Here is a 20,608-nt window from a genome sequence, read left to right as displayed (position 1 = left end):
AACCCAATAAGCAGTGCCTCTCCACGACCTCTGCATCAGCTTCTGACTCCAGGCTCCTGCCCTGTTTGAGTTCTTGTCCTGACTCGCTTCAATGATGAACGTGATGCAGAAATGCAAGCCAAATAAACCCTTTCCAAGTTGCTTTTGGACATGGTGTTCATCACAGTAACAGAAACCCTAACTAAGTCAGCCATCCTATCTAAGAATCTCCTGCTCACTCTGTCTCGTCCCTGTTTGATTCAGTCACAGCAGCGGTTGTCACTACCTCAATTAATTTTCCCTCCCTGGTCTATCACCTGTCACTTATTGCTTGTCCCACATAGACAGTGGGACCCATGAAGGACTGGTCTAGCTGTAGATGGTGAAGAATGCACAAATTGTCTGTGCAAACCTCTGTGGCTCGACATGTCTGTGCACGCCACAGCAGTGAAATCCAGCATCACCTCCCCCTCCAGGGCAACCCTCCCTGACACAGTGGCAGGTTTCCACGGGACATTTCATTTGCTCTCTTCAAATAGTTCTTCAAAGTGAGCACCAGTCCCGCTCTAGGACAGAGGAGGAGCCAGTGTTCAGCCATCTCTAAGTTACTATATGCAGTGCCGAGGACTGGACCCGGGAACTTGTGCCTGCACGGCTACACTAGGAAAGCACTCTGCCGTGTAGCTCCGTCGCCAACCTTTTTTGTATTTTTAAAATTTGGCGCACACCTTTAATCCCAGCACTTGGGAGGCAGAGGCAGGTAGATCTCCACGAGTTTGAGGCCAGCCTGGTTTACAGAGAGAGTTCTCTTTTACACAGAGAAACTCTGTTTCGAAAACAAACAAACAAATAAAATAAAACCTTGAAACAGCAGCCAAGGAAGTTGCCCAGCCTAGCTCTGAGCTTACTCTGTAGCTCAGGCAGGCTCTGTTTGTGTTGAGGCAGGGTCTCACCCTGTAGCCTAGATAAGCCTGGAATTCATTATACAGCCAGGTTAGCCTTGAATTTTCCGAGATCCCCTCTCCTCCACTCCTCTTGGGCGCTGAGATTACCGGTGTAGGTCATCTCCCTGGTTTGCTTTATCTCTTTAGAAAGGAACCCACCGGCAGTCTAGAAAGGACAGTCCTCCATTGCGTACCCCTAGTCTGGATGGACCTTTCCTGGACGCTGATTCACAGAGACCCGCTTTCCTCCTAAGGGGGCGCAAGGGATTGCCCAAGGATACACAGCACCCTAGGACTACGTGAGAGAGAGCGAGGCCACTGGTAGATGGGTCTGCTGACCAGGACTTCGAGACTGCTATCCAGAGCTGCGAGGCGAGCCGAGGGTTAAGGGGTGGGGCCCCAGATAGGGGCGGGGCCTTTGGCGTCTCGGGGCGGGGCGTCGCGCACCTGTCGGCTCTGCCTAGGGATCCCAGGCAGAGCCTGCAGCGGGAGCCGCAGTCGCAGCCCCGGAGCAGCGCCGGGAGTGCGGCCGGAGCGTCGTGGGCTCCCGAACGCCATGGCCGAGTTCCCGTCGAAAGTGAGCACGAGGACTAGCAGCCCCGCGCAGGGCGTGGGAGCGTCGGTGTCAGCGCTGCGCCCCGACTTGGGCTTCGTGCGCTCCGCCCTCGGGGTGCTCGCGCTACTGCAGCTGGTGAGCGGGGTAGCTCGGTGACGGGATGGGGGACTCTCCAGGGAACCCCCCCCCGGGACGCACGCCCCCGAGATCGCCTGGAACCTCGCACCTCGGGACGCCCGTGTGGCATCACCGAGAGCGCAGTAAGACTCATATGGAGGGGACCCCACACCCTACCTGGGTGGTTCCCGCGGCGAAACCGCAGCTGAGATCGCCGGGCACAACTGTCCGCCAGTCTGTTCTCTCCTTTTGCCCTGCCCCCTTTCCCTCTGGGACCGGCTCACGGCCTTCTCCGCCAGGCAAAGTCCACTGCCCAATTCTTCACTCGGCTGCAGCCGCTCAGTGAGGCAGCCCGGAAGCCCTCCCGGACAGGGCAGGACAACACATCGGTGGCTCCCTCCGAGGCACCTGCCCAGGGCCCGCGGGTCCAGTCTCCTGCTCTGGGCTGTGGAGATTCACGGGAGGCCAGAAGCCACGCTCCTGCCACTCCCGATCTCTCTGCTGGCCCTAGCTAAGGACCCAAGGAGTGCCCCTGCCCCTTGGGTGCATCCTGAGATGTCAGCTATCTTTTCACGGTACCCTCCAGTGAGGCTCTGGAGGCCTGTGGCTGCCCCTGGGGAGCGGTCTCCAAAAATTGAGGTCCACTGGCAGAGGCATAGGGTGGCACTGGAAGTAAGGTTAGATCCCTTTCTATTACCATCCCTCCAGTGGGTGGGCACATCGAGCCAGGCTGCCAGGGTCAGGCTGCCAGGGCCAGGCTGGGGAACCTGGAGGCCCTCAGCAGAGATTAGGTCTTCCCTGCTCTCCAGGGGAGCGGCCACCTGGGGCCTGCTGCCTTGGTTTCGGGATTTCTGATCTTCCTTCGTGAGCCCTCACCCGTTATCCTTCTCCATCTCCTGCCTGGGTTTGTTTAAAATTCAGATTCTTGGGCCCCACCCCCGGAAAAAAATGCGAAATTGCTCTTTGAATCTCCGGAAGTGCAGCAAGAAATTTGCATTTTAAAAATCTTCTCCCGGAATGCTTTTTTGGGTCCTGTTTGACTTTGATGAGATTGGGGACGGGTGGCATGATGCCGGCTTCTGGGACCAATTTAAATCTGCAGCAGTAGATACTGTCAACCCAGGAGTGTTGGGCTCTCGGTAATTGGTTTGTCTGGTTGGTTGGTTTTGTTTTGTTTTATCGGGTTTACTTTTTGTTTTTGAGACAGGGTCGCGTGTAGCCCAGATTGGTCTTGAATTCTTTCTGTAGCTGAAGCTGACTTCAAACTCCTTGTGTAGCGGAAGCTAGCCTTGAACTAGATCTTCCCAAGGGTTGGATTACTCTCTGGCACCACCACACCAGGGGTTTCTTTCTGGGCTCTTTGAACCCCACACCTGAGGGTCAGCTTTGGGCTGGCCTGGGAGGAGCTAAGTGACTTGTGGAAGGGACAGGGAGGAGAGAGGTCTAGTCTGCTCTTGGACGGCTTCTGGGGGGGGGGCGGGCGGGCGGGGGGGGGGGGGGCTAGAAGGCTAGCTTTGAGCTGGGCCTTCACTGGAATGGGAGGCTGGGGCAGTACAGGGAATGGTGGAGGGATTGCAGATGGCAGAGCTGAGTGGAGGTGAGGAGAGGAGCTCACAGGCTGAGCAGGAGTTGAAGCATCAGTTTCTGGTCTGCATCTTATGCATCTCGGGCCAGAGCTGGGGTCTTGGTGAGCTTCGGAGGTTTGGGAGCACTGTGGCATTGGGGTGTGAAGTGATAGGTTCCTTTTGCTCCCTAGCTCCTTCCCCATATTGGTTCCACAGACTTCACTTGGAAACTGTACTTGGAGTCTGCTTATCTGAGCCGCAGTTTCCTAAGATGTTTCTGTGGCAACCTACTGGCAACCTACTACTCCCCTGGGGCCAAGATGGGGGAGGGGCACAGACCTGCACCATATCGCCGGGAAGCCACTGGAGGCTAGCCTAGACCTTTTGGTTAGGCATCTTTCTTTCTTTGTGTTTTGTTTCCTGGAACTTCCTTTGTAGATCAGGTTGGCCTTGAACTCACAGAGATCCACCTGCCTCTGCCTCCCGAGTGCTGGGATTAAGGCGAGCACCGCCAACACCACCTGGCTTGATTTTCTCCTCTTAACATAAAAAAAAAAAAAAAAAAAAAAGAGGCTCAGAAGTTTTTTTCTAATCACTCACTTCCTGGGAATGGTTTTTCTGACTTCTCTGGCCCCCTACTCTTTATTATTATATTGGTTTGCTCTTGCCGTGGGTGGGTGTGACACTTGAGAGAATGTGGGAGAAACTCCATGCCTAGTGCCTGCCCCTGGGGATCAGGGAAGGCTGCTTGAAGGAGGCAGTAACCGAGGGGATGATGCTCCTTGCTGCCCAGGTTGCTCCGTACCCCAAGGTATAGAGTGTCCTGAGGTGCTGGTGAGGTGGGTGAGCAGGAAGCCGGTGGGTGAGCAGGAAGCCGAAGCTACTCAAGCAAAGCATCGTTGGTCATCTAGCATGGTAGTTGGCCAGCAGAACCTGCCTCGGTGTACAGAAGTCTGACGGTCTTTCGTACTCTGTAGCCTTACCCATCCCCCTCCAGTCCCAAAACAAATATCAGATGGTGCTGTTAACGGCTAAATCAGAAGAGTTAGTGTATTTCTAAAACCTGATGGTTGGGAGAGAGAAACTGACTTTAGAGACCTTGCCTAGCAGGAAGCCTGCAGGTTTAAACTGTTGGTTCGTGGCTGAGCTTCCTAGTCATGTAAGCAAAAGGAGAAACACGAGCCTTCATAGCTAGCTTCTAAACAGGCAGGCAAGTGGGTCCCAGAAACAACTCTTCTAGTCCTGAAGCGCCAGAACGCCTTGTGCTACAGTTCTTTGTGCGCCAAGGGAGTGGATGGATACTGTGTATGTGGCTGGTGATACATGTGTATGCACCCATGGTGCATCCTAACCACTTTAGAAAAAGTATGAAGAATATGGAAGTGAAGTGCCCGTCTTTTTGCTAATTTTAACACCTCCCCTGGCCTCAGCTTTGGGACAAATAATGATCTTACCTGGAACTCAGTGATAAGCACAGAGGCACTTGAGCAAAGTCACATGACCATGGGCGGGGGGTGGGGGTGGGTGGTGGTGGCATGCAGCAAGGCTGCTGCCCACTGGTAGGATTTGCACTCAGATCTGGCCATCTGAAGCCTGGCTCCAGCATTGTTTCCTGTTGCCTTTATTTGGGGGGTCTGGGTTCCTAGAGGGCTTTACAGGAGGATGACTATATCAGGAAGGAAGACTGCCCAGGCTTTTGGGGAGGGCTTCCTGGCAGAGGTGAGCTCTTAAGAGTCTGTCTAGATGGATGGGGTTTCAGAAGAAGGTTCTAGCAGGGTGTGGTGACACACAGGTCTGTAACCCTGGTGCTTCTGTGAATGAGTGAGAGGCTGAAACAGGAGGATCATAGATTTGAGGCCAGCCTGAGCTAAACAGTAAAACCCTGTTTTGGGGGAGGGAATTTAGGAGCGACCATGGATTAAGCCCTAGTGCTCTGGACAGGGGGACTATATGATGGATGCCTTGAGGGAATGGGGGTGTTGAGCACTTCCTAGCCTTCCTCCTAGGATTGGGAGCAGCCACACAGTTCTGTTTTTAAGTAAACAAACAGAGTAGAGGCCTCCTCTGCCGCCACAGTGCTCCGAGGTTTCTTTGAGAACACTGTAGGCCTGGAAGCAGAGATCTTGGGTTCAAATCTCGATTCTGTCTCCTTCAACTTGGGACCCTAGAGAAGTTCTTAATTCCCCACCCCACCCCCATACCCTTGTCTGTAAAATGGTGATGGTGGATGGAGATGTGGAGCCTGCCAAGGGCTTAGCTTGGCCCTTGATGGAGTGAAGGCAGGATTCACTGGCCCTAAGAGTCTAGGGCTCAGAGGCAACCTTGAATGTTTCTGGGGACTAGGAGCTCAGCCTTCAAGGCTTCCTTCATCCTCTGCTCTTGGGAACATGAGGAAGCCCTTCCTGGTGATTCTGGCTCTATGTCTGCCCAACAGGCAGGCTGGTTTCTCCATGGAGGGACAGGACAAGGCCCAAAAGAGCTCTGACTTCCAAGAACGGCCTGCTGTGTTTCTGAGCAGATGTGAGCAGTGGCGGATGGAACTGGGGTGACAGTATTAGGGGCTTCCTTAGCACGGATCTGAGTGAAGTTCTTTGGTAGTCTCGATGGAGCCTGCAGGTTCCTGTGCAGAAACCACAGTGCCCTGATTGGATAATTCCTGCCACACTCCTACTCACTGGGCAAGAGTGTGATAGCTTTGGGAATTTATTTATAGTTACTTATTGAGCATGTGGATATACTCTCCTTTAAAAAATAAAAACAAGCTGGGCAGTGGTGGTGCACGCCTTTAATCCCAGCACTCGGGAGGCAGAGGGAGGCGGATCTCTGTGAGTTGGAGGCCAGCCTGGACTACAGAGTGAATTCCAGGACAGGTTCCAAAGCTACACAGAGAAACCCTGTCTTGAAACACACACCCCCAAAGAAAAATTCTGCCAGATGTGGTGTGTGTGTGTATGTAACCCAGCATTCAGGAGACTAAAGAAACTCAAGGCAGCTAAGGCCAGCCTGGGCTACATAGACCCTATCTCAAAAAAAAAAAAAAGACATAAATGTGCCAACAGTGCTACAGTTGTCCTTGGACCCAGCCCCTCTCCTTACCAGGGCAGGTATTTTAGAGCATTTCCTGTCCCTTTTCTATGCATTTAAAGTTATTAAATTTCTATGCATTTAAATTAAACACTGATGGTCTGGGTGCGGGGTCGGGGAGTGAGATGGCGCAGCAGACAACAGCTTCTGTGGCCAAGCCTGACAACCCACACGGTAGAAGACCCGACTCTGGCAGTTTGTGTCCGACCTCCATAAGGGCACTGTGGCGGGGGAATGCCCATGTGTATACACACAATTAAATGAGTAAAGGCGTGGCTTTCGAACACCGGCGACAGCTTTACGATCTGTCTGGTGTGTGGGGGTTATTTGTGCCACGTGCCACTTTGGCTGCCGTGGAGTGGCTCTGGTGTCTTTGCAGCCTCCGTTCATTTGGCTCTGTCTCAACTTTTCTACAGACCAATCACTGCATTTTTTAAATGTTTGTTCTGCTGGGCGGTGGGAGCTCGATCCCACCTTTAATCCCAGTACTATTGAGGCAGAGGCAGGCAGATCTCGAGTGCGAGGCCAGCCTGGTCTACAGAGAGAGTTCCAGGACAGGGAGAGAAACCCTGTCTTGGGGGAAAAAAAGTTTTGTTCTTTAAAAACAACAACAACAAAATCAGACGTACAGCCAAACATCCCAATGGTACAAAGAGAAATCAATAAAATGTGGTCTTTTTCCTATCTGGCCAAGTCCCAACTGTCCTCACCAGTGCATGTGTATGGGGACTAAAGATGCTAATTACCTCTGAGGGTCAGGCTGCAGATTCTTTTATGTGTATGAAGAGATGAGACTTGGACTGGAGTTACACACAGTTGTGAGCCGCCATGTGAAATGCTGGGATTCAAACCCGGGTCCTCTGGAAGAGCAGCCAGTGCTCTTACTGGCTGAGCCATCTCTCCAGCCTAGAGTCTTCATTCTTAAAAAGGGGACTAAGGAGCTACATAAGAGCACAGCTAAGAGATGTAGCTCCAGGTCTCTTCACCTGTGAGGGAACACACTCACCTCCTGGCTTCTGTAGCAGCTCATGGTGCAGCTGGGCCCTGACACACTTGAATTCCCATTCCTTTGTTATTTTACACTCCTCTGCCATGCATGATTTTGAACATGCCACTGATGTGTCTGTGTGATATGTTTCCGTAAGTGGGATCCCAGGGTCAGAGGGCATGTGCAGTGTGTTTGTACCCCACCCCCACCCCGCCCAGGCTATGATAGGTAGAGATTGGGCTATTCACCTGCAGTTTTTAGTTACATATTTGTTGTGTTTTTCATTTTAACACACTCCTGGCCTTCTTTTTGCTCTTTTCAATCTTGAGACAGGGTGTCCTTAAGTTGCCCAGGCTGGCCTTGAACTCACTTTGTAGCCTAGGCTGGACCTGAACTTACAACCCTCTTGCCTCAGCCTCTCTAGTAGCCGAGAAGACAGGCCTGCGCCACCACACCCTGCGTCTGGGATGGGATGGAGAATGCCCAGTGCCCTCCACGGAGGTCACAGCTGTGTCCTATCTCCAGTAGGTGCCTGCTCCCATGGCCACCCTGGCCAGTCATATGACACACTCCTGGATGCACCCCAATCTGATAGGCAGAGGTGGCAGGTCGGTGTGTGGGGTTAGTCTGTCCCCGTCCTCCTAGGGGTGGGCAGGGCTTTAAAGAGAAATTGTCTCAGCATTTGTGTCCTCTGCAGAAATGCTGGCCTTCCTCTGGCCTGTTGGAGAAGTTTTAGAAGATTTACAGATAGTCCTTCCTGCTTGGTTTTATTTATTCACCTATCTATCTATCTATCTATCTATCTATCTATCTATCAATCTATCTATCTATCTATCTATCTATCTATCTATCTATCTATCTATCTATCTATCTATCTTTACTTACCGTACTTTGTTCATGGGTTTTGTTGAGACATGGCCGCGTAGCTGAGCCTGCTCTTGAACTTCTGACCTTCCTGCCTTCATCTCCCAAACAGACCCCAGGTATTCCACCACACCTGGCCCTCTCAGGATTCTTGTTTCAAAGTGTGATTTTGTTGTTATTGAGGGTCCCCTATGCCTGCCTTTCTTTCTTTCTTTCTTTCTTTCTTTCTTTCTTTCTTTCTTTCTTTCTTTCTTTCTTTCTTTCTTCCTTCCTTCCTTCCTTCCTTCCTTCCTTCCTTCCTTTCTTTCTTGCTTGCTTGCTTCTGGAAATTGAGTCAAGTTGAGACCTTCCCCCAATTCAATGTCATTAAGAAGGTCTGTGTTGAGCTTGGCCGTCTGCATTAATCACAGCCAGATCGTATGTCAAGGAGACAGCCTCGGCGACTTTTCCAGTGGATTAGCATACAATAGTCACCTTTTTCCATAAGGACACATTCTGAGACTGGGCTGAGCCCTAGGTACAGTTCTTCACAAACATGGCTGTGGTAGAGGTTACTTTATAGTTGAACACAGCAAGAGAGTAACAATAGTGATTGTAGCAACACACCTTCATGAAAGATCTTTAAAACTTGTAAATTGGGCCAGGTGTGGGGCACACTACTTTAATCCCAGCACGCAGGAGGCAGAGGCAGGCAGAGCTCTGTGAGTTCAAGGCCAGCCTGATCTACAAAATAAAGTCCAGGACAGCCAGGACTGTTACACAGAGAAACCTTGCCTTGAAAACCTGAAGGGGAAGACGATAAATGAAAATGTTAGGAAGTAAGGAATCACACATAGTTTGTGGCTATGCTCAAAGCTGTGAGGGGTGCAGATGCCTATCAGGACCAGAGAGGGAGGTACTTTCCTCAGGGCCACATAGCAGCGAGTGCCCGACTTCTGGCTGGAGAATCTGGGAGTTTTTCCTAGTCATCTGTAAGCAGAAAGTGACCTCTGTTTCAGGAAGGGACGGGCTCACATTTGCAAAGTCATCCTGCGCATGGGGCAGCGGCCATCTCTTGGGCTGCGGTGGCCATTGTCAACCATTCTTTTTGTGGTTGCTGTGAACCTAGGCGGGGGCTGTTTTCCTTGGCAGCCGCCGACCCAGCCCTGGTACGGACAGAGCAGGGCTTTGGCTGGTGCTGCTGGGCAGGGTGAGCTCCTTCTGTTTGCTCAGGGAGGAGAGGCAGGGTGGCACACCGGGGTCTCCAAGAGAGGACTGGGCTGAAGGTCAGGTGGGACCCAGCAAACAGGCTGCTCTGAAGTTCAGCTATGACGGGGCTGGATGATGTCTGATACCAGATGACTTCTCTTCTGCCAGCCTGGGGTGTGTGTGTGGGGGGTGGCACCGGCCCCTCCTGGGAATGGAGATGGGAGAGATCTGCTCAGGCCACCCCCAGGGAATGAGAAAGGCCTTGCCCCTGGCTGCTCAGCGGGATCTGTAGGCTTTACAGGGCTGAGAGACTCACAGGCTGTGATAGTTCCCCAGCTCTGGCGTCCAGGCAGTGACAGTCTCCAGGACAATGTGCCCACCTCCCAGGAGCCAGTACTAGCAAGTCTACCCCTGGGCTGTCTAGCACCCCTCCTATGAGTGTCCTTCATCTTCTAAAAGAGCCTCAGTTTTCCTTCTGTGGAATGGGCTGAGTGCTTCTCTTGGGAGAAAGCTGGACCCAGAGAGGTAGGCCCAGGAAGTGAGGCCTGGCCAGCTGGATGCTGGAGTATGTGAATACAAAGGCTCTACCTGGGCCTTCTCAAGCAGAAAGGGACCGTCCTGAGATGCCCTTCACGGCTGGAGGGATCCTGGTGTTGGGAAGACCCAGGCAGGCATTCTGGGGACCCCTGGGGAAGAGTGAGGAGTGGGGCACAGACCGGCTGCTGTAAGTTTCTGAAACCCTTTCAGGCACGGTTGCCACTTGCTGGGGAGCCAGAAAAGATTGAGGCAGGGGTGGGGGGATGGGGAGGCGGGGAGGTGCAGGGGTAGGGGGTGGGGGTCACAGAGCCTCCACCTGCCTCCCGTGCCTGGATGTGACCCGAAAGAGACCTGCCTAGGCTGCTGCAGAGGGCCGCATGGAGCTCCAGCTGGGGTTATGTAGGACGTAGTCTGAGTTCACGTTGGGTAGATTTTCCTACTAAATAATAATATATAAAATTTTATATTAGATATTATTTATATGGTTACATAAATATATTTCCTGCTATATAAAATATAATAATAAATTTGGTTACTTATTGTTGTTATTGAGACAGGACAGGGTCTTGCATAGTCCCGGCTGGCTTCGGACTTGTGGCAACTCTCCTGCCTCTACCTCCCAAGTGCCAGGATTACAGACGGGTACCATCAGAACGGCTGGGAAGTTTTTTTGCTCAAAACTGGGGACACTTGGGGATCGTGTAGTTGAATATATTTCAGGTCCATATGACTCAGCTGTCAGCGTGTGTTTGTGTGTAAACCCTTGTACCTCTGGGATTTAAACACTCTGTTCTAGACCTAGCACTTGAGAAGAGCAGGTTGCCCGGAGAAGGCTGCATCTGGAATACTGTGATGCTAGTCAAGGTCCGGGTGGATTCTTGCAGGCCAGGCCCCGCTGCCCACCACCCTGCTGACTACCCTGGACCTGGAACAGCCTGGCACAGAACTGGCCCTAGGAATGTACACTGGCTGAGTGACTCTTGTGTGCCTGTTTCAGATACAGAAAGGGACAGCTGGGTGGTTCCTGGTCTTCCTTGGGGTCTGGATGGCCCCAGTGTTCTAGAATGCTTCATATCTAGGGCAGGCATTCCAAGGTGCCTCCCCCAGCCCTCCTTTGGCACAGAGGGGGTGGTGTGTGGTGGTGGTATGGCCTGCCCAGGCGCCTGGAGCCTCTGTCTCTTGGCCCTTTGTCTCCTGTGACACAATGGGTGACTTTTTGTCCCCATAAAGTCCCTTTCAGTGTAGGGAGAAAGGCCAGGATGGGGGTGGAGGTTGGGCTAGGCCAGGCGAGGCTAGGCCAAGTTCTGTGTGTCCTCAGCTGCCTAGCTGTGCCCTAAGTGAGGGGGAACCCCAGGAAGGGTCATGTGTCCACCCTGGGCCTCAGTTTCCTGGTAGCGTAGTGGGGAGCAGCTGCTGAGGCCTGTGAAAGACTTGGCGGCACCACTCACCTTTGGAGGGCCGGCCCTCGCTCTTTCTAAAGACATTTGGCTTAACTGCTAACAATTAAATACTGAAGATGCCACATAATTAAAAACACAAACAAGCACTTTCTAGCATCCCCTCAAGACTTAGCAGCTCTCTTGGGAGTGGCTCTGGATATAGCCCCTGTCTAGCATGTGCAGCCATTAGCTCCCCAGGGTGGGGTTTCCACCAGCAACATGCTTTCCTGTTCCAGAGGCCTCGCTCAGCCCTTTCTCCGACCTGCGTGGCCGTCTTGGGACCTTAGTGTCAACCTCCAGGGCTAGTTGCTTCCCCTGATGGAAGCCCCCCCCCCCCTGCCATTGTTTTCCTGCGTTTTCACTAAACCACATAACCGCGCCCCCTTCCCTGTGGCCCCAGGGCCCACCTGCCTGGCACACCTGCCCAGTAACCAGGGTAGACATTTCTGTCCCTGAACCTCACCCAATAAAAAAACTCCTTCATGTGCCCCCAGATGAGGACCTAGACCAGAAAGGTGACGTGAGTCTCCCAAGGCCAGACAGTGAGTCGACTTGGGTCTGACACTGTCGACAAAGTAGAGGGTGGATGGACACAGAGGTCAAGGCGACCCAGACTGTGGGAGGTGGAGTTGCATTCCCTTCTAGAGTTCCCCCATGATTCTCTCTGTGCCCTCCTTCACTTCCCTAATCCTTATCACAGGTTCCTCTTCCTCTGCCCTATATCCAAAATTGATCCTCCTCCTGGTCCCCCTCCTCACCCGGACTGGTTCCCACAGCACTCACTCTGTGAGCATGCTTATTTGAGCAGTTTATGCGTTCGGTCTGGTCCAGCTTGCCGGTGTGGGAGCACCCTGAGGGTGGGAGACCCTGAGACAGAAGTGCTCCAGGGGAGGCTTGTGAAGAGAGGCACCCAGGGGCAGGTCATGCTGGAGAGACGTGCGAGCTCCGGGAGACATGTTCTGGACCCAGAGTTCTGGTCACGGGGTCAGGGAGTAGAATTGGGAACTCCGGCCTGATTCTCTGCTCCCAGTGACCTGCTGCCTTTCGCCACCCCTGAACAACTGGCCCCCTCAAGGCTTCCGGTGCTTCAGCTAGAGTGGGATCTGTGAGTCTCGGCGTCCTGCAGCTTCTGGAACCTCCCTGGCAGGACCACCCACATCAGTCAAGGGGTCAGTGAAATAAATACCCAGGCTGACGGTTTAAGGGCCAAGAGAAACCAGTTTGTTGAGTTCTAAAAGAGGAATGGACCTTCCTTGTTCTAGGGCAGAAACCAAGTCTCCTGCTTGGGCTCCGGGCCAGGCAGGACAGCCCAAAGGGTCACAGATTCCCTTACCTATCTACTGCTTTATCTCTATTACTTGTTTGCTGATCTGGAAAGCAGGGGTGGGGTGGGGACACCCGAGTTCCTACAGCCCTGCCCTTGGAAGGGGCTAACCCATTTTGCTTTATCCATCCCCCGGCAACTCCTTTCTCACAGCTCTGGCAAGGCAGAGCTGGGTCCCAGGCTCAGCCATCTTTTACCTACAGTGTGCAGTATGGCTCCTGAACATTTGTGGAAACTTGGTAAGACAGCCTGGAAAGAGGAGGGCATGAGTGTAAACATGCACGGGCCTTTTCTCGACTCTCACACGGATGCCTTTTCTAACTTCCTTTCAGATAGTAGGAACCAGCCAAGCCAGTGGCAGGGTGAGGGACCCGGAACCTACCACTCCTAAGAGCTGGCAGTCCCTAGCTGGCCTGCCTTCCTGTTTCTCACCTGAGAAGCTGCCTGCCTGAGATGTTGTTCCAAGGAGTCTTCATTCTCCTGACAGAAATGACCACACCCAGTTCTGGGGGTTTGGGACTTTCTAGTGCGGTGGTATATTGTGTATCCTAAATAAACTTATCTGGGGATCAGAGGACAGAGCCAGCCACCAAATTAGACATAGAGGCCAGACAGTGGTGGCTCACACCCTTAATCCTATCACTTGGGAGGCAGAGATCCGTCTGGATCTCTGTGAGTTCACAAGGCCACACTGGGAACAGGGTCAGGCAGTGGTGGCCCATGCCTTTAATCCCAGCACTTGAGATCTCATGTCTTTGCTTGGGAAGTTTTGTCTGTTTCAGGCTGGGTGATTTGGGGTGGGGAGTAAAGGGTGTGTGCAGGCCAGGTGTGGTGCCGCATGCTTGAGCAGAAGTGTGAGTCCAGGGCCTGTCCAGACTAACGAGACCTTGATAAGAATAGAGGAGTGGCGGAGGGAGAGAAACTGGGGGGGGGGGTGCATGTGGGGCCTATTCCCAGGTATCTTGTCCTGAGTGTGCGTGTGTGTGTGTGTGTGTGTGTGTGTGTGTGTGTGTGTGTGTGTTTGTGTACGTGTAGACTTGGGCATGCCAAAGCGCACATGTCGGGGTCAGAGGACAACTTTCAGGAGTCAGTTGTCCCCCACCTCGGAGGTTCTGGAGGTCTATCTATCTCAGGTGGTCAGACTCGGTGGCAAGCACCTTCACCTGCTGACCTACCTCTCTTGCCCCTGAGCTATAATTAAATGAGGCTTTGTTTCCGGTTCGGCATGTGACCACAGGCTCGGAAGGCCCTGCTACTCTGTCCTGTCCATCCTCTTCGCTGTCAAGTGGACACAGAGGCCAGCACCCCGGGCCTGCTTGTGAGGGTCAGAGGCAAAGACAGATGGAAGGGTGCTGTGTGACGTGGGGTATCCGAGGCTCACCCTAGCTGGGGAGAGCAAGTATCGAGCCCGCTTTGGCCTGCTCAGCCACAGGCTGTCTCTGGTCTTACCCTGCAAGTGCATATTGCAAACCAAAGAAAACTTTCCAGAGTCTTTGGTGGGGTGTTTTGGGAGAAGGTGGCTGGCAGGGCCCCAGCTTTGAGTCAGGAGCCCTCTGGTGAGGACCTCTCTTTAGATGCGGTCTGTTGGCAGAGTGGGCAGCCAGGGGCGGGGACTTGTTCCCCAAGACCAGCCTCCAGAGGACAGCTTTGCTCCTACTACCTGACTGAACACGGTCTCACCCTTGGACTGGGGCCGCTGGCTTCCATGTGCGCACGCAGGCAGAGGAGGAACAAGCCTTCTGTGTCTCCGTCAGCAAAGGAGGCTTTCTCAGGAGCCACAGTAGACTTCTGCACCCATGGTGGCAGAGTTCCAGACAAGAGAAGGGTGGGTGTTCCTCAGCCAGCAAAGAGGAGGAGGAGGGGGCTCAGGACAGCCCCAGGGATGGCACTTGCCTTCGGCCTTCCCCAGGCTCCTTGGACTGTGCCTACTCCTGTGTGTGGAACTCTCTGGGTTTGGTGCTGAGTGGCGGAACTCCGGGGGAAGAAAACACGCCCCCGTGTAAAAGTGAGCTTACCCACAGTGGGGCTTTGAGGAGCCGCCTGAGGCGGGCGTGGTCCCTGCGCTGTCCGAACGACGAGGTGCGGAAGCAGGAGCAGCCGTGAGCACAGGGTCACACAGGTGGGAAGGTTTTCAACGGAGTCCGCGCTGCTCGCCTCAGCATACACAGTCCCCTCCACCGGGGGACAGGACAGACAGTCCCCGGGCCTCCCTTTGTGAGACAGGATGGCGACACCTGTTGGAGAGACAACGGAGTTCCGGGCGGTGGAGGGGAGGAGGATTGATTAGGCTGGAGGACTCAGAACCCTGGAGACGTCTCCGCGGAGCCGAGAAGAGCGCATGGAGACTGTTCCCATTTGTGTGGAGGATGTCCTGGGAACATGATTTTTTTTTTTTCTTTTTCCAAAGGCCCCATGGCTCAAGGGAGGGAGGACAGGGCCTGTAAGGGATCTAGTCATTTTATTACACTTTTTATTTATTGTATGTGCACATAAGCACTCTTGTTTCAGATGACAACTTGCAGGAGTTGGCATTCAAACGTAGGCCATCAGGCGTGGTTGCAAGGGCCTTTATCCCCCAAGCCATCTCTCGGGCTTGTCTCATTTAAAAATGTATTTAAAGCCAGGTGTGGTAGCTCATGCCTTTAACCCCAGCATTGGGAGGCAGTGGCAGGAGGATATCTGTGAGTTCCAGGCCAGCCTGGGCTACATCATGAGATCCTGTCTCAAAAACAAAACAAGCCCCCAAGGTTTTTAAAATTCAGTTTATTATTAGTGTGTGTGAGTGTGGAAGCTGGGGCTCTACCTTAGGCTGCCAAACTTGGCGGCAGGCGCATTTAGCTGATGAGCCATCTCATCAGGCCTCAGAGGAGAACTTTTGGGAGTGACTGAGCAATATCTTTCCACTGTGGGTTCCGGGGGCGGGGCTGTGTGTGTAACCTCAGGCTGTCAGGCATCCAGGTTTTCAAGCCTAGGCAATAACTACTGTTACCTGACAGCCATCTTGAAGCTCCCTTTCCCCCCCTATTTTAGACAGGGCTTTTGTCTTGAGACAGCTTCACATGGCTCAGGCTGGCCTATAACCCACTAGGTAGATGTTGGCCTTGAACTCATAAGACTCCTGCTTTTTCCTCCAGTGTTGGGATTACAGGTTTTGGCCTCCCTGTCTTTTTTATTTTTTTATTTTTATTTTTTTTTCTGCACCTGTAACAAAGCCACGGTCCTGTACTGTTGTGGACAGTAGTGGTATAAGGATCATATACTCCATGAGAGAAACACTGTTTCCACCTGGGGTGTTAGTGTCTGGGGACATGGGGAAGGGCCTTATGTCACACAGGACAAGACGGGGGAGAGTGGCCGGACAAGATCCCTAGCACAGAGATATACAGCAGCAGGCAAGTCAAGGGTTCTTTTAAAAGAAGCTTTTTTTTTTTCTTTTTTTATCACGTGTGAGCAGAGGTCAGAGGACAACTTTTGGTAGGCAGTTCTCTCTTTACGCCTTTGAGTTCCAGGCACTGACCTCGGGTTGTCAGGCTTGTGGCAAGCGTTTTATCCTTTGAGCCATCTTGCTAGCCCAAGATTTTTTTGAGTTAACAAGAAAGGCTGTCAAGGCCTGGGCCTCCAGCTGGAGCTGTGGGGCCCTGAGAGACTCCCCCCTGTTTTTTCCGTAGGTGCTGGGGCTGCTGGTGTGGGCCTTGATTGCTGACACGCCATACCACCTGTATCCTGCCTATGGCTGGGTCATGTTCGTCGCGGTCTTCCTCTGGCTGGTGACAATCGTCTTCTTCATCATCTACCTGTTCCAGCTGCACATGAAATTGTACATGGTGCCCTGGCCACTGGTGGTGAGTCTGGGGGCGGGGGGGGGGTACTGTGTGGCTCTAGGCTGAGCCCTCTTGCCTGTGAATGACCCTTGACCTTCCGAAATGTGAGGTAGGGGGAAGTTGGTAGAGATCCTCCTGCCTCTTAGCTGCTTGAAGAGCTGGGGTGGGCAGATGTGCTAATGATTGAAGTAGGTGCCTGACTTTGGCCCTGGGGAAAGACCAGCAGCAAGGGGCTCTTGAGTAGATCCACAAGATATCCTGGCCGATATTGCAGGTACTCTACCTTCTTGAGGGTGGTCAGAATTTGAGCTAGGAGGTCTGAGTGTGTCAAGTGCTGGCTGGGGCCTAGCATGGATACCAGCTGCCTCCAGCCTGCAGCCCTGGAGAGGATGGGTGCCTCAGGTTTGTCTCAAGCCAGCCTCCTCTGACTAGAGGAAGCACCCTGGCCAGACACAGAAAATGGCTGTTTTTTTTTTTTTTTCCTGGAACCCGGAAAACCCATGCAGCTGGGTTTGAGCCTTTTAGTGAGCACAGAGGCACATGATTGTAAGAAGAGCGAGACTGGGACTAGGCAGTGATTGTTTACAATTCAATGCCTGTTTAATCAGAGGAAATGTGAGTCATGCTGAGACAGAATGGGTTTGTTAGATCTTGTGTCACTGGCCAGAGCCAGGCAGGGTGTGCGGTGGTCACTGTCCGTGGGGACACGATTTGGGATTGAGGAGGTGGCGGCTGGACTCCTGAATAAGGGTTTAGCCCCCTCTGAATATCCCTGGGCCCCTAACGAAGAGTCCTGCAGGGTGGGAGACTTGTCTCTGAGGCCAGGATGGGTTCCTGCACAGCATTCCATGAAGGAGGCCAGTTGGGTTCTGTATCTGTGCTTTTGGACTCTTAACAGCAGGGCAGCAGGGAGGGCTGAGCTGGGAGGGGAGCTGGGGGGTGACACCTCTGTCCTCCGGGACACAGACTGCCAAATCTTGAAAGGGCCAGGCAAGATGGACTAGTGAACTGGGCCAGGAAGGTTCCAGAAACCTTGTATGTACCTGGCCCTGAGGAGCTGCCTCTGTCCAGCTTCAGCCTTGAGGGGATGCAGTATTGGTGCCAAGCCCTGAGGTATTTTGTTTGTTGTTTTGGTGGTGCTGGAGGGTCAAACTCAGGGCCTCACAAATGCTTTACCAGGGAGATACACGCCCCTCCCTGAGGTTGGTTATTTCTTTTTGGATACAGTTTTGATGTGTAGATTGGGCTGACCCCTGCAATTCGTGACCTTCCTGCCTCTGTGTCTGGACAGGTTGGCGCTCCTAAGTTACTATGCCCAGCTTTGAATATTTTGATTTGGTTTGGTTTTTTGAGACAGGGTTTCTTTGTAGCCCTGGCTGTCCTAGAACTTGCCCTGTACACCGGCGTGACCTCAGACTCAGAGATCTGCCTGCCCATGCCTCGTGAGTGCTGGGTTGACAGGTGTGTGCCATCATGCTCAGAAGCATTGAACATTTTTAATATAAACCTTTTTAAGTTTTCATGTGAGATTTAATTTTTAAATGTTGGCAATTAAAGAAAAAATGTATAGCACAATGAATGAACTGGGGGTATGGAATGGGCCCAGCTGCCACCTGAGGGTTCACATCCAGTCTTCCTGATGTTGTATACAGATTCCCTGAGGTCCTGGCCCTGGGATTTGCCCTCAAGTTTAGGGTAATGCCAAAAGGAGTCTTGGATTTCTCCCACTGGTGGGGAGAGGGATGTGAGGCCCCATCCTAGGGCCAGCCACAAGGCCAGGTGCTGAGGTGGTCATAGGGAGGGTGTGAGTATGGCCACGTGTCACACATGGAGTGGCTTGCATTACCTTAGCGGGTTAGAGGTTGCCTGGCAGCCTGGCACTCCAGGCCTTCCTGCAGGGGTTTCTGACTCAGCTTCAGGGGTGGTGATGGTCCCTGTGGGTGTTTTACAGCTTCTCTCCCTTCCACCTACAGTTAATGATCTTTTTCGTCGCTGCCACGGTTCTCTATATTACTGCCTTTATCTCGTGTGCTGCCGCGGTCGACCTGACGTCCCTGAAGGGCTCCCGACCATATAACCAGCGCTCAGCTGCCTCGGTAAGTCTGTTCCCAGGGCTCTAGCCTTCTGCAGGGGATCTACCGGTCCAGGCCTCTGTGTGCTCACAGGTTCCTGAGTGGTCACTGGATATTCAGTGGGCTCAGCCTCACTCAGTCTTCCTTAGTGAACAGCAGAACCCAGGGGACCTAAACACTTGGGACCACTGTGGACCTCTGCTGTGCCACACTCTCGTCACCCTGGGGTGGCTATTATCACCACATTCTATCTGCATTTTTGACTTGTATTCTCCTACAAAAAGCCCGAGCTTGAGCTGTGTCAAATGGCCATCCACACTCCACCCTCAAGGCTCTGTATTCTCTGCCCTAGAGTTAGAGCTATGGGTTCTTTTTTAGACAAGGAAACTGGAGTTGTGTTCATGTGCAGGACAGGGCAACCCTTGGTGTCTTCCTTCTTCCTAGGTTTTAAAACTAGTGAATTCCCTCTCGGGAACTGAGACCTAAGCTGCAGAAAACACACGTTTGCATAAACTGGCTCAGAAAAGTCCTTTTGAGTATTATTACTTATTGTTCTATTGTTGTTTTCAATTCTGGTCCTAGAACCACAGGGCCTTGTGAGGCTGGGCCACATCCCCAGCCCTGAATGTTCCCTGTGGGCGTCCCGTCCCTGTTAGGTGTGTGAGGTTACCCTGTGGTCAGTGCTACCACAGCGAGCAGTTGGAGGCTCTTGGCTGCCTGGGTACCGCCTGACACGTCTGGCCTGTGGTTGTCCCCCGACCCTTAGACCATAATGCCAGCTGTGTGGTGGGTGTGGCTGCCAGAACCAGGGCTTCTGATTAACTCAAGGGGCTGCTGCTCAAGCTTTTACCCCCAAGTCCACCTAAGGAGACCCTCTTGGTCTGCCGTCACTGTCCCCACACGGCTCCCTTGCGCCCGCTGATCCACCCCTGGGGCCTCTTCTCTTCTCCCCTGCAGTTTTTCGCCTGCCTGGTGATGATTGCCTATGGAGTGAGTGCTTTCTTCAGCTTCCAGGCCTGGCGAGGAGTGGGCAGCAATGCGGCCACCAGTCAGATGGCCGGGGGCTACTCTTAGGCCAGCCACGCTGTGGCCTCAGCTGCGGCCGGGTCTTAGCGCAGGGTCACCCTCATCCTACCGGACTCAAGCTCTCTGGCACTCCTGAGGAAGAGGCCCATGCGGGCACAGAAGAGCTGCCAAGAACCAGCAGTGGGGACACCCTCCTCCCACCCCCTTATTCAGCAGGTGATGGGGGAGGTGGGCTCTCATGGACTTCAGTATCCCAGGCTCGGCCACCCTTCTCAGCAGGCACTAAATGCACTAACAGATCCAGCCTCCGACCTGCCACAGTATAAGCCTAACAGACAGCAGATTATCTTTGTTCCAGAAGCTAGGCAAGCCCCCAGGCTGCTCTGGTCCCACTCTCTCCTCCCCTGCCCCAAGCCAAAGTGTCACCTGCAGAGACCGTTAGAGGAAGAGTTGGGAGTCTTGGACTGGACTATTTCAGTTGGCTTCAGGCAGTTTCCAATGATGGCGAGCCTTGCCAAGTCTCTCCCCTCACATGTAACTCCCCCTTTGGGAAAGCTAGCATTAGCTCAGGGTGCTTCCCCCAGGCTGCTGATTAGGCACAAGGGACTTCAAAGAGGGGGGAGAAGGGAGCAGGGCCTTGCCTGGTGAGTTGTCATGGGGTTGGTGGTGACTCTTGTTTGGAATTATTTTTTACAATTGAAATAAAAATAGAAGTGTCTATTTGGAAAGGTGTTATCACTCATAGTCTTCGATGTTAACATTTTACTTTCTGGTCCTTTAAGAAAAAATGGCAACAATTAAGATGTAATTAAATACTTGGGGCTTTGTTACTGTTAGAGGGATCAGGTCTGGCTCTTGGTCCCAGCACATACTTGTCTTGGTTACTCTGAAATCTCTCTGTTCCAAGATTAAGCCCCAAAGAAAGCTTGGGTTCAAGGAAGAGCTCCCCATTTTGAGGCTTAGAGGAAAGTGAAATCCTAGCAAGCCAGAGAGCTCACTGTATCTCATGGCCCAACACAGCCTATTCAGGGGAGACATGCTAGGTTCTGTTGCTCAGGTAGGCACTGCTTTCCTATGGGTGAGGAAGGAGAAGGCAGCCTCCCA

At 52.9% G+C, this 20,608-nt stretch overlaps 1 protein-coding gene across 1 annotated transcript; it reads left to right on the top strand.

Annotated features, from left to right (window-relative positions):
- The first annotated feature begins 1,367 nt into the window (after positions 1–1,367).
- LOC114694499 (plasmolipin) lies at positions 1,368–20,232 on the top strand. Its single transcript, XM_028871457.2, has 4 exons — positions 1,368–1,614; positions 16,254–16,427; positions 18,380–18,502; positions 19,436–20,232. The coding sequence occupies exons 1-4, from the start codon at positions 1,480–1,482 to the stop codon at positions 19,550–19,552; spliced, it is 549 nt and encodes a 182-aa protein (XP_028727290.1). The 5' UTR covers positions 1,368–1,479; the 3' UTR covers positions 19,553–20,232.
- Positions 20,233–20,608: the final 376 nt, after the last annotated feature.

The sequence above is a fragment of the Peromyscus leucopus genome, chromosome 5 (assembly GCF_004664715.2).
Source record: "Peromyscus leucopus breed LL Stock chromosome 5, UCI_PerLeu_2.1, whole genome shotgun sequence".
NCBI classification, from domain to species: Eukaryota; Metazoa; Chordata; class Mammalia; order Rodentia; family Cricetidae; genus Peromyscus; species Peromyscus leucopus.
Note: the sequence above shows the minus strand (reverse complement) of the source record. Positions and strands in the feature narration are given on the sequence as shown.